Source organism: Mirounga angustirostris, unplaced genomic scaffold, assembly GCF_029215605.1.
Source record: "Mirounga angustirostris isolate CCGP_5_RB_7025 unplaced genomic scaffold, mMirAng1.0.hap1 SCAF_4, whole genome shotgun sequence".
Taxonomy (NCBI): Eukaryota; Metazoa; Chordata; class Mammalia; order Carnivora; family Phocidae; genus Mirounga; species Mirounga angustirostris.
In genome coordinates, this window is record NW_026991712.1 from 162019621 (window position 1) to 162033312 (window position 13692).

Below are 13692 nucleotides of genomic sequence, written 5' to 3' on the forward strand. Positions count from 1 at the left end.
GAAACCCCACCTTTCCTCTGCCACTCTTTCATGCCACATACAGCATCAGCCCCTTAGGGACGGGTTGTGGCTTCTGCTCCTAAGATCAGGGAGACGAGCTGGTCCAACCTCCTCACGGTACGAATCCTCGAGGAGCAGTCTCCCGGCTCCCGTTTAAGCCCGGCAGCGCAGGGGGCCCTTCCTGGTCCACCAGCATTGCTGCAGTGGGATCCACTCAAGTGGCGTCTCATTTTTGCTCTCTCAGCTGTCGGTCTCTGGGGCTGGCCTAAAATTCCGAGGGTGGCAATTAGTCGCACGTACACCACGGCGGCGATGTGCTCCCGGGCCCGCAGCAGACCTCAGGAGTGGGTCACGAGAGCACTCCCCATCTGAGCCCATCACAGCAGCCTTCTCCCAACCAAGGACAGGGTGCCTAGAGCCAACACCCGGGAAAAGCCTTCCCACTATCCCGGGACGAAGGCTGACCTGCGCCCTCCGGAGGCTCCTGCTTACAGCCACCTGGAGCGTGGGCAGACAGCCTCTGCGGAGCTCGGGCCTCCTCGGTCCTGACTGTTCTCACATCCCCAGGGCACCTGGGGCCTAGCAGGGCGCATGCAGCTGGAAGTCCATAGATGCTTGCGGGGGCCAGGGTTTCAGCTGCTCAGGAACCGCTGGACAGATGTCTGTGGGCCCTCCGGGTGGGCTGCTGGGGACCCTCGTGAGCTCGGCCCACTTGAGAGAAGGACCTCTGACACCGTCTGCCTGTCTCTCCTCTGGGCTCGGGGGTCTGCACAGACAGAAATTCTGCCTGGAGAGGGTGCTAAGCCCAAACACAGCCACCCTGCCTCTTCTCTCATGGCTTCTGTTTGCTAAGCCGGGTCACACTGATCCCACCAGCTCCCGCCGGGGGCTCTGGGAGGATTAGGGCAGAATTACCCAGGCATAATTACATGGCTCCCTGCTTTCAGCTTTGCGCAGCTCTCTGAATGGGATGTTTGCCTTCGGCCTCTCTGTTTAATTGATTAAGTTTCCTGAGTGCCCCCCAGCTAGGCCAAGGACAGAGTGGGCATGCCAAAACCTTCCTTGCGGGAGAGGACCCGAGAGGGGGGTGGAGCCGGGCAGCAGTGGACCTTCACGAGGCCCCGGGTGTTAGAAGGATTGGTAAACTGGATCTTCCCTGGCCTCCTCCAGCTTTGGGCCTGATAGCAACAAGCACACTGTGGGGACACAGATGATGCCACTTTGGCCACCCTATCTGCCAACTTTAGAAGTAAAACTGCAAAGCTAACTGCTTTCAAACCCAGTGGCCCTCAGGGAGGGCCCTCCTCTCTGGTCTTCTACCCCCAAAACAGCTACAAAGACCAGCTCCTGCCCAGGGTGCCTTCCTGCAGGTGACATGTCTCCTCCGCTGTAACCCATTCTGCAAATGCTTAGTGAACATCTCCCTTGCTCCAGGCCCTGCCCTGGGCTGTGGAGGGTGCATGGCCCCGGGAGGTGGCACCAGAGCGGAGACCCAGTGAGTGAGCAGCTGGGTGCTCAGCCTCTTCCCCAGGAAGAGGGGGGCCCACCAGGCTCAGAGTGCCTCTGCCCCAAGACCCCTGATTTCCTAGTGCACCTGCTCCACCCCTGGCTGAGCTGAGGTCCCTGGACTGTCTTTACGCTCACCTTCTCCTCTGCATTTTCCCCACCAGCTGTGCTGGGGTTGCCAGCAAGGGGGAGGTGGCAGAATTCTGGAGACTCGACACCTTGGGCCCTCCTCCCAGAAGAAGAGAGGCAACAGGGTTGTCCGGAAGGTTAGCTCACAGCATGTTAGCTGTGATGATGCTCCCGAGGAAGGGGACTGAGTGGATGGTCTTGTTGGTGTGGAGAAAGGATGGAAAGACTGGGGGTTCAGCCCCTGTTTTCTGTCTGTCTGTCCATCCAGGTTGGTGTGTGGAGTCCTGCGGAGGGGCTCAACATCACGGAGGTCGCCAAAGGCCGAGGCCCTAATGTCACTGACTCTCTGACAAACAGGTCGCTCATCGTCACCACCGTGCTGGTAAGAACCTGCAGCCCCAGAGGAGGGATGGTGTGAGCCGGGGACGGGCTGGAAGGACCCAGACCGGGCACCTCTCGGGGCTACTTCGAGACTGGAAGATGGGGGGCGGGTGTGGAAACATGGAGGGTCCCTCAGAAAGCCCTCAGTCACTGGAACAGAGCAACTTGCCCGTGGTCATAGGCCAAAGACCACAGCGGGTGGCTGTCAGCGGCCTCTTCCCAAAGACAGAGTGGGCTGGTCCTCATGCCTGTGTGAGATCTGCTTAGAGGCCCATCTGCAGAGGCCTGTGTGTTTGCATTTCCCCCCACCCACCCACACACCCCTGAGTCCAAGTACGAACCACGATGGGGTAGATGGAAGGAGGTTAACCTGCCCTCTGCCCCAGGACTCAGGCCCCACCTCTTCACCTCAGTTCCCAGGGAAAAGGCCCTGCTCGCTGGTACCCCCAGCTGTGGTGGGCGCTCTGGCCACACCCAGAGAGCCCAGAGGTTCTGCGGGGAGCCCACACATGCCACAGTCCACAGTGCCCATCCGGAGAGCTCTCCTCCATGATCACTCTACCTGCCACCCTCCCTCCATTCCCCAGGACTGAATAGCGCCAAGGAGTGGCTCTTGGCATCTCCCAGGCTCTCTGCACCTTGGAGCTCAGGATGGGCAGAAAGACACACCCACACCACTGGCCTCTTAATTGGCCAGTGCTGTAGCCCCTCCGCATGCACCAGCCCTTCCTGGAAGGTCTCCAGGGTGTCCAGAGACTCAGGACCCACCCTTTCAGAGACACAGCACTGCTCTTGGGGACCCAAGCTGGGCCATGCGGAGGAGAGGCAGCCTGATCACCACCCAATAACTTCAGACCAAAGACCTTTGGAGGACAATTCAGTCAGCTTCTCCTTATAATTAAGCTCATACAATACAATAAATGCAATACGAATAAAGCAAATCCTGTACAGAGCAGAGGGCTCAGCCTGGTTTGGAGTGTTCCGACCAAGTAAGGCTGCCTGGGATGGAATCAGAGAGTAGGGCTGGGCACCCGGCTGTGGGCCCTTCCATGGCGCTGGGGTATGGTTTCCCCACCTGCTTCCCACTGGGGGCAGCTCAGCTGGGCCCCATGGAATGGTCCTTTGCCCTCCCTCTCGTGTGACTCACCAGACAGATGCTTGACGGCGGGTGGTGGACACCCCAGCACCTGCAGCCCGTGGGTCTCATCCCCAGTGTCCAAGGTTGTAACCACTGAGAGGATCCATGTGAAAGGAGCCCTAACAGTGGTTCTGGACATACTGCCGACGGAGCCAGGGTGGGAAGGCTGGGGAGACACCTGCCCCTCCCCCAGGTTTGGGCATGAACCCCCCCCACCCCTGAGCACCTCCCCCAACACCATACATCCTGCCTGCCTTTATTGATCAAATTTTTGTTAACTAAAAAAAAAAATAGAAAAATCAGACTGCTGAGGCCAGTAAGTCAAAAGATTTCATCAGGAACGGGAAAAATTGTAGAAAAAAAAAAAACAAACAAACTAAAAAAGATTAAAAAGAAATAAACAAAAAAGAGCAAAGAAATTAAAGACTGATGAGCAACTGAAGGGATATTGATGTGGATGCAAATAGAAAAGGAGAGAGTTGAAAAGAAACAAAAAAGTTAAAGGGAAAATAATAATGAGAAAAATGAAAATAAAGCAAGAGATGAAAAGGGAAACCATCAAGGAAGACGAAAAATTAAAATAAATAATTAACAGCTCCAGCTAGACAAGGTAAAAAATGTAAAACCAAAATGTCAGAAAGCAAGAGGATAAAAATGTACAAAGCTAAAATATAAAAGGGTAAAAATAAAATAATAAAAAGGTGGTAAAAGATTAAAAACAGAGCTGCATAAAATGTGAGCTATAAATAAAACACTTTGCACAAGACGAGATTAACAAAGGTAAAACTAGTGCGCTCGGAGAGATTAGGAAGAAGGGTGATGACGTGGGCCCAGATGATTCAGCCACAAAACAATGCCCTCAAGTGAGTGGCAGGGTAGACGTAATATGCCAGAAGGATACGGGATACACACACCTTTAAAGACCATGGGTATGCATTTTATTAAAATGGCAGCAGCCTGATTTCAAGGGCATAAAACCCTTCTGCAAAGGTGCTCGGGATTTGTTTATACCGCAGAGGCAGGATCCAGCAGACATCCTATGCCCTTCTTGAAGCTTCTTGGTCAACACTCGCAGCTTCTTGCAAAGGTCCAGACCTGATGCACTCAGTCACTTGATGGAAGTCCCACTCGCAGCTTCCGGCTGACTCTCAGGCACCCCTGGGGATAGGGGAGGAGAGAAACCCCCTTGGCGCACGGCCTGCACAAAGCTCCATCTGTCCCACTGCCTCTCATCTGGGCGAATACTAGCTCAGCAGCAGTGTGACCAGGATGCAGGGGCAAGACTGTGATGGGTAAGAACACAGACCTTTGGGTCTGAGCCCTGGCTTCACTATTAATTAGCTGTGTGACCCTGGAAAATGGCTTAACTACTCCATGCCTCTGTTTCCCCACCTGAAAAAGAGAGGTGATAATAATTGTATCTACTTCATAGAGTTGAGAGTCTGATGGATTAATAAATCTCGATGGCACAGAGTGCATGCCAAATGATAGCTGCTGTTGTTACTAATGACTATTATTGATTACAAATCCAGGCCCTGGTGAGCTCAGGTTTAGTACAGTATGCAGAGTGTTCTAGAGAAAGCCTCGGCTTCTGTCCACCCATGAGCCCTGAACTTCACTGAAGACTGACCCCTGACCACAACCACAGAGGTTCTCCCCAGCACAGGCTGCCTCAGAGATTTCGAACTTGCATTCAACAGAACCCCAACACTCCCCATGGTGGACACTCCCCAGCCTCTTGCCTCCTTGTTTCCTGGCTGGTCCCTGAAGGCATTAGGGTTTGTGACCTCGACATCCTGAGTCCCTCACAGCTCTAGTCTCCTATTGATATGTCAGACTCCAGACCCAACCACGACCTCATCATCTGCTTTGCCCAAAGTCTGAGCTCCTGGGCCCGACATCATGATAATTCCCTCCCCCTGGCCCCCGTTGGCCTTGACCTCTGACATGGCTGCTGACTCACCTGAAGCAGATATCCCACCCACCGTCTTAACCCCATCCTGCAGTATCAGATGCTCACGTGAACTGGGGGCAGCCCATGATTGCTATCTGCATCCCCACTGCCCAGAGCTCATGGAGGGTAGGGTCTGCTTCTCCCTGTGGGTCCATGAGAGAAGGCCAGTCCTTCCTGGAGGAAGAGAAATGGCCAGGAAAACGTCTGGAGGATCCCTGATGGGGACAGGGCGGGTGACACATAGCCTTTGCTCTGGTCTCTGAGAAACTCTGTGTCCAGCTGAAAATGTCTTCAGAGTCTCCTGAGTGAGAGAGGCCCACGCCCACACAAGGATGGGCCTGGGGCCTCCTTCCCAAAAACCTCAAGCTGGTCCAGACGCTCCTGAACATCTCAGTGTGGTCCGCCAGTCTCAGAGCCCTGGGAGGGCGGGGCTGTTCTCAGGCTGGGGCTCTTTGGGATAGACGTACCAGTTGTGGAGAGTGGCCCAGCCCCAGCTGCTCTGGCTGAAAACCCAGCCCCAGCACTTGGCAGCGTGAAAGCAGGGCCAGCACGTCCTGCTGAGCGCACTGGGGGCCCAGCCTGCCTGCAAGTGTGTTGTCTGGGCAACGGCACTTTGAGTGACAGGCAGGTACAAAGCCCAGCTCAGGAACATCCAACTGCTTTGCCCCCAGAGAATAGGGCTAGACCCCTAATCAGAGGGGTTTCTGCTCTTTCCCTGGAATCTGGGCACAACAGAGGGCCGCAGCTCCCCCTGGGCTGCCCTAAACCTGCCTCCTCTCCTCCCCTATCCCGAACCCTGGAGTTAGGAGCAAAGGGTCCCTTACCCTGGACACACAGATGGACGGAGCCCTAACTCCACTCACCCTGGCCCCTCAGAGCTGCAGATGGCCTTCCCCATGCCTGAGGTCGAGAGCCTGGAAGCCTGTCCCCTCTCCGCCCGGCCCCAGCTTCTGTTCGGGCTCTGCTCTTCCATGGGCTCATGAAAAATTCATCCACTCCAACCTCAGCTCACACACCGAGAAAACACACCTGCCTCACTCCTGGGGGCCCTGCCTTTGAAGGTTGCGAGTTCTTCGGGCTCTGAAGAAAGCAGCATTGTTGACATGCGTGCGGGTACGTGTGTGGGTGCGGGACTGACCCAGCCACACGCGGGTGTCCGGAGACACACCGATGGGTATATTTGTGTCGTGTGCGTGTTGTGACCACGTAAGACTCAACGGCCAGGCAGGACCCCTAGCACGGGGCAACAGGAGAGGCAGAGAAGCAAAAGAAGGCCAGGGTGTGGGCTGGGAGGACCATCCCAGGCCAGGGACCACCCTCGGCCCCACCTCCGGGGTGGGCAGGACTCCCAGTGCTCTGTCCTGGTTCTAACAGGCGCAAGCCAAGGTCCTGGGTGCAGGGCCTTCCGCCCCTGTGGCCGAGCAGGGCTGGGCTGACAACACCGAGCATGTACTTCAGCAGCGGTGGCATGGTGCCTACAGGTGTGTGCTTTTGTGGACGTGTGTTGGCGCTGCCTGGGTCAGAGGGGGCTTGGGAATGCAGATAGCGGGCAGCTCACCCTTGGATCCTTCCGCCCAAGACCCCTTTCCAACCCCACAGGTCCGGCCACCGGGAGAAGCTTAGCACAGGGCCCGGCTCTCACGTTGGTGTGAGTGATCAGAGAGAGAGCAGACTGAGAGAGCTGGCCATGAAAAGTCGGAAAAGGTTATTTTTCTGGACCCCTGTTTCCTGTGACTTGTTGAAGAGAAATATTACCCCGCTCCTACAGCTGTTCTCCCAGAGCAATAGGAGAGCGTGAAGTTATGAAATTGAGGGCACCTTCACTGAGCAATCGATTAGCAGCCGAGAGAGCTTGTGAATTGGCTGTCTGGACATTTCCAGTAATAAATTGTGAAATAGTCCATGAATAAGTAGTTGGCGGAGTTCAGAATTACCCCCTAGGAAATGTTGCAGGTCTAGAGACACATTACTGTGGCGAGCACCATTTTAATGCTCTGGGCTTTGGCTGTTAAATATGTATGCCATCCGCAAAGCACTTCCCGAAATTAATGGCATTTTACAGCTGCTCCGAAGGCAGCGTATTTATATGGAGATGTATAGATTCTGGGGCTGTGGTGCCTTCACAAATGAAGTGCTAATTTTAGAGAATAGGCCCAGGGAGGGGCGTGGAGGGAGGGTCAGGAAGTGAGCTATCTCAGGGCCCTTTCCCTAAAGGTTTTTGCGGCCAGCTGTGGTTTTTAACCTTTGGTGACCTTGGACATGGTCTCTAGGCTGGAAAGGGCACTGCAGTCACGGGCTACCCGGCACACAGAAAGAAGGTAACGATATTAATAAAAATCAATCAATCAATCTTATTGGCGACTTACATTTGCCAGGCTCTGTTGTAAGTGCTTTTCATAGATGGACTCATTTACTCCTCACAGCAACCCTGTCTGGTGGGTTCTAGGATTCTCCCCATTTTACAGAAGGAGGTAGATTTTGTCCAGGAATCTGTGTGTGGTTGGTGACTGCCCTGGGAGAGCTAGTACCTTCTCTCCAGTTCTTTCCCTGAGCTCATATCAGGGCCAACAGGGACAGTGGTATACTTTGTTCACTGCACAAGAATATCCGATCAAGAGGATGGGGGTTGGGAAGACTGAAGCTCCTGCCCCCAGGCCCTGTTCACTGGGCCCCATGCCAGGGTTCGGGGCAGCACCTTCTCAGAGATGGATTTGCACGATGGCAGTGTGTGCACCAACCACAGCCCCCTTCCCTCCAGGTAGTCCCCCACACCTTCCCCGGCCCTACCTGGGCTCTTCTCACCAACCCTGTGAGCTGCCTACTTGGTTGCAGGGTGGGGATGGGAGGCATGGAGATTCAGCATGGACTCCAGCCAAAGGCCCCAGTGTTCTACCCAATAAGACTGAGAGGTGATTTTCTCAGAATCCCTGGAGAGGCAGGAACCCCTTGGGGGTTCACACACGCCCCCGTCCTTGCTCTGAAGCATCCCAAAGGATTGTTGAAAATCTAGAGTAAATGAGTCCTGGGGTGGGGTGGGATTTTGAAAGGTGGCCGTACTGGGGGACCAGGGCCAGAGAATCGAGCCCACCTGCCACAGCGGGAGCCCAGCAAGAGGCTGCTGGTGGGTTTCTGCTCCCAAGGACTTCTAATGGAGGTGTTTTCCAAGGCCTTCCATGGCTCAATCTGCCCCAGGGGCCCCAGGGGCCCACAGTGTCAAAGGAATAGCCACACTGGTTAACAGATGATGAGACGCCTCCATAATTGGGTGTGTGCCCTTCTCGTGGGCATATGCACGTGGGATTCCCAGTACCCGTGCCCTCTGTCAGCTACTGCTTATCACCGATCCCCTGAGGACCTGAGGCATTCTGACATGGCAGGGGCGGCTGCCGAGGTGGCTTTGGGGAAGGTAAAGGCCCAGAAAGAGGCCGGCAGCTACGGGCAGGAAGCAGTGGAGCTGGACTCTATCAGACTGCAGTTCAACTCCTGTGTGACCTAGAGCGACTTACCCTCTCCGAGCGTGTTTCCTCATCTGTGGCATGGGGGTAATGTCCCCTGTCCTGCAGGCCTGTGAGGCCTGAATCAAGCAGCCTGTGAGAGAGCCTGAATCGGTGTCCAGTGTGTAGTAGGAGCTCAGGAAACACTGAGTTGGCTCAGGGGTGGCTCGTCCACCACAGCCCGGGGACGGGGACTTGTCAGTGAAGCTGGGTGGGTGGACCCCGGGGAAACACGGACTTGTGCGTCGACCTGCACTTTGGGCCCCTGCTGTGGGCCTGGATTTTACCACAGCAGAGTCCACAGTTCTAACCCCATAGACCTCAGACTGGACCACTGTCTGTCCTGCCTCTGCCGCCGGTTCTCCGCAGGGCGAGGGGCTTGTTTCTAAATGAGAAATTAGGCCGAGGTGTGCCCTCTTCCCAGCCGCTCGCTGGCTCCCCATTGCCTGTCAGGGAGGGAGCCTGAGGTGGGACAGAGGGACCTGTGCTCTGGCTACCGAGAGCTACCTGCCGAGGACCCCGTGCCCATCAGGGAGAGGCACCCTGGGGCTCGGGACCTCTGGCACTGTGAGGGGGTTAAGAACTTGCACTGTGGGGCTACACCCGCCTGAGTTCAGGGGCTCTCCTTGCCAGCAGGGTGAGCTCACGCCAGTCACGTGTCCTTGTGAGTTCACTCTCTGCATCTGTAAAGCGGGACTATTGTTCCCTCCCCGCGCAGGGTGACATCCAGGTCTGTCGAGCACGCCCTTGCTGGGCTGCATGCTAGGCCCTCCACAGGCACTCGGCAATTGCTGACTTATTAGTGCCTCCCGGGTCCACATACGAGTGCAGGCTCTCATATCAGCCCTCACTCACCTAGCACATCCTCGTGCTGGGGACTGAGATCCTCGGAAGGAGAAAAAGGTATCGGGGAGAAGTCAGGGAGGATACTGGATAGAGGGTCTTGTGCAGTGGGGAGCTCACACATGAGCAGACATTAGAATCCCCTGGAGGGATTCTTCTTTTTTTTTTTTTTTTAAGATTTATATATTAATTTGAGAGAGAGTGAGTGTGATTGTGAGTGAGGGGAGGGGCAGAAGGAAAGGGAGAATCCCAAGCAGACTCCCCATTGAGTGTGGAGCCCAACGGGAGCCCGATCCCACGACCCTGAGATCATGACCTGAGCCGAAATCAAGAGTCGGATGCTCAACCGACTGAGCCACTGGGGCGCCCCTCCCTTGGAGGGCTTCTTAAAACAGACTGCTGGGCTCCCCCCGGGAGTTTCTGGCCCAGGGGTCCGGGTGGGGCCAGAGAGCATATGTTTCTCACAAGTTGCTGGGTGCTGCTTGGGCTGCTGGTCGGGGACTATGCTTTGAGAACTGCTGGCCTTGCACTGATGGGGCAGCAGAGGGCATGGGATTCAAATCCGATCGTTTTGAGTCCAGATGCCTGTTCCACCCCTTACTAGCTCTGATCATTAGACAGTTCATTAGTAAATATCTACCGAGCCCCGGCCTCGGGCCGGGGGCCACTCGAAGGTACAGACGAGCAGAGGTTCCAGCCCAAGCTCTCTCCCAACCCATGCTGCCTTTGTCAGCCCCTCTCCCATCTCTCCCTGCAGGAAGAGCCCTTCGTCATGTTCCGGAAGTCCGACAGGACCCTCTTTGGGAATGACCGCTTTGAGGGCTACTGCATCGACCTGCTCAAGGAGCTGGCCCACATCCTAGGCTTCTCCTACGAGATCCGGCTGGTGGAGGACGGCAAGTATGGGGCACAGGACGACAAGGGCCAGTGGAACGGCATGATCAAGGAGCTCATCGACCATGTAAGCGGGAAGGGAGCCCCAGGGCCTGGGGAACCCCTGGGAGGTTTGGCCAAGTCCAGTGCATGTTAGGGTGGGGCATCCCAGCAGGTGGGGACCCTGGGGGCAGGGGAGATGGAGACAAAGGTTGTGACTTCGGGAAGGACCCAGCTCCCTGGGTCCTGCCTTGCTCATGCTCCCCAGCTCTCAGACACTGCCCTCCACACAAGCACACATGCACTCCCCCCACCCCCGCCCCTTCTGACTGAGCCTTTCCCACTGGTGTTTTTGGTGAGCTCACTCTGGAGGACTCCCTCAGCTCTTCACTGCTTCTTGCTCTTTTAGGAGCAACCAAAGGATGCCCCAGCCACGTGGGCAAGGTGCCAGCACAAACCCTTCACCAAACTCTAGGGCACAGAGTTAGATCTGTCCCTGCCTTGAGTGACTTTGGGCCCAGTGGGGAGACTGGTGGTGCAGGGAGCTGAGGGCTTGGTGAGGGGACAAGCAAGGGTCAGCTGGGACGTACTGTGCCTGAGTGGGGAGAGGACAGGGAAGCAGACAGATGGGGCTTTAGGAAGAACGGGCAGCTGGTGGGAGGGGCCTGGGGTTTGTGGGACCCTGGGAGGAAGACAAGCCACGGTGTGGGGTCACCACAGCAGGGGGCAGGCAGGGGCCCTGGGTTTGAGTGCCGGTATCCCACTCACCAGCTGTGTGAACAGGGGCCTGCCAGGGGAACCCCTCTAAGTGATTTCCTCATCTGTGGGATGGGCGTCATTCCCTCCTTCCTCAGGGGATTACTGTGACCCTGGATGGAAGTACTAGGTGTGGGGCGTGGCCCACGGCGAGGCCCTCAGTAAGACGAAGGCTTGTCAGATGCCCAGATGCAGTCCGCTGGAGCTGAGGCTCAGGCCCCACAAGTTAGCACTTAGTAGGTGTGCGACCGGGTATGTTCATCAACCTGCCCAAGTCTCAGTTTCTTCACTTCTAAAATAGGAGTAAGTGACAACCACCAGAGCTCCTGCATTTGTTGCAGGAATGAAAGGAGGAGCCATTTGCGCAGGCTCAGGTGGCACGTAGAAAACGTTTCCTGCCTTCCAGCCCAGGGCCCTCAGCTTTCCAGAGGCATCTGTTAGCAAAAACCTGCTAACGAATGTGAGGACCTGATCCATGCTAGACCCCTTATGTTCCCCTCCTCTCAGTTATCCTCACAACGACCCCGTGAGGTAGGTCCTGTTCCTACCACCCATTTTACAGATGAGGAAACTGAGGCAGAGAGAGGTGAGGACCCACGGTTCGTAAGTGCTGGAGCTGGGGTTCAAAGCAGCGGAGTCTTTAGAAGCTCTCTGCTTTCGGAAGCCCCGTGCTCCAACCCCTGCAAAGAGCCCTCTTGACCCCAGGAGGCAGGGCAGACGTAGGCTCCAGCTGTGTAGATCTTGGCATGGAAAGTACCAGCCACGGGGATTGTTACCGAGGCGGGGAGCTGCCCTACAGGGACCCTGGAGCCTTGGAGGGGAGGGAGCAGTGGGAAGGCTCAAGCAGAGCCTTCATTTCCTAGGCCCCCCGGAACTCAGGCTCCCGTGGAGGGCTGGTGGGAGAGGCTCATGGTCACCAGCATGAACTTGCGCTGGGCTTCATTCCCACTCCGCCATTACCTAGCTGTGCGGCCCTGGACAAGTTTCTCGGCCTCTCTATGTCTCTGTTTCCCTATCTGTAAAACGGGAATGGCAGTAACTGAGCCAGCCCCATAGGCTGTGAGGGCTAAGTTCACAACCGTGCATTAGGTTATCTGCACCAGGTCAGTAGTTGATCTTCTTATTTTTATTTGTATCATACGGTTACTCCTTCAAGGCCGAGGAGGGGGCTTCAGGAAGTCCCCTTAAGTCCCTGAGCTCCTAGTTTCCAAGCCAGCAGCGAGAATACGAATACGGAATACCTGCCCTGCGTTCTTCCCAGCATGTTGAGCGGCTGGGAGGAGACAGCTGGTGGGGAAGCACTCTTAGAGTGTGGAATCCGGTGTAAAGGGAAGGGAGTGGTGTTGTCACCATTATTAGTAATAACTATAATTATTATGGAAATTAGTCAGCAGGCCCCAGAGGCCTCTCCATTTCTCGGCTCCCCACGGCAGCTTGGTGCGGGGGCTCTGGAACGCAGGGCCCCAGTGGGTGTCAGCGCCTGTCCTCTGCAGAGGCAGGCTGGGCTGGGGAGGGGGAGCTCCGGGGCCACCTGTGGAAGTGAGCAGGGCTGGTGCCAGTCCTGGCAGCCACGGCATATCCAGCGTCCAGACTTTGAAGAGCATTCACAAGGGGGCAGATCAGAAAAACCCAGCCTCTCTAAGGCCTCTCTAAGCTGACCCTCCACTGGGGAAAAGAGGGGAGGTGGCCTCGTCTGCGGCCTCCATGCGGCGCCGTATCCATCAAGGCACGGGCCCTGACGGGACATGCAGGGGACCTTGTTAAACCCGATTCCCTACAATTGATGAGCCTATTAATCCTAGCTTGGTGCCATTTTTAATAACATCATAACCATTTATTAGTGTCGTCAGATAATTAGTCTTCTCGCTAGCTTATAGGTAGCGTGGTAAAGGCTTGGCAATATTATTACTTCCTTATTAGGGATCTGGACGCAGACGTAAAAATGATGAATGCCTGCCTTTGCAAGAATCTGCCCCCTGAGGCCCATTTGGAGGCCCTGGGTGGAACCTCTGGCCAGCAGGACTTAAGAAGTCCTTCTCGGACACTCTGCTCACCTCTGTCCCATGCCACGTGGCCTTCCAGGGAGCCAGGCTTATGGAAGAAGATGGGGCAGGCGCAGGGTGCAACCCCCTCCTGCGGACACACTCCTCTTGCCCCCCTCACCCCACTGCCTCTTCCAACGGTGCGAGCAACAGACGGATCGGACAGAGCAGTGATGTCTCCATCCGTCAGCCTGTCGCTCTCTCCAGCTTTACTGTCTGCTCTCTCTCATTTCCCTTCTCTTGAAGTTCTTCTGCCCACGTCCATGCCTTAACTTACTCCCAGGTGTTTTAATGACTCTGGAATCCAATAGAGATGACTTCAGATTCCGGGTCTAGCACATACTCAATCTCTCTGGCCTCTCTTTCCACATCTATGAGATGGGAGTAATAAAAAAAAAAAAAAAAAAAGCCTTCTTCCCAGAGTTTGTAGGACAATTTAATGAGATACGGCCCGGAGAGCTTAGCAGAGTGCCTGGGGCTCCGTAAATGGGCAGCACCTGGGACCTGCCCCTTAGCCTTCCCTCCAGGGACAGCCCTGCTGTCTAAAGTAGGCACGTGGATGAACACGGTGGCAGG

General features: G+C 55.7%; 1 protein-coding gene across 1 annotated transcript in view; it reads left to right on the top strand.

Moving 5' to 3' along the window:
* GRIK3 (glutamate ionotropic receptor kainate type subunit 3) overlaps nt 1-13692 on the top strand; it is a 220924-nt gene that overhangs the window by 166286 nt on the left and 40946 nt on the right. The window contains exons 9-10 of the mRNA XM_045898073.2: nt 1904-2017; nt 10203-10406. Of these exons, the coding sequence (XP_045754029.1) occupies nt 1904-2017; nt 10203-10406 (318 nt within the window). The remainder of the gene's footprint in view (nt 1-1903; nt 2018-10202; nt 10407-13692) is intronic.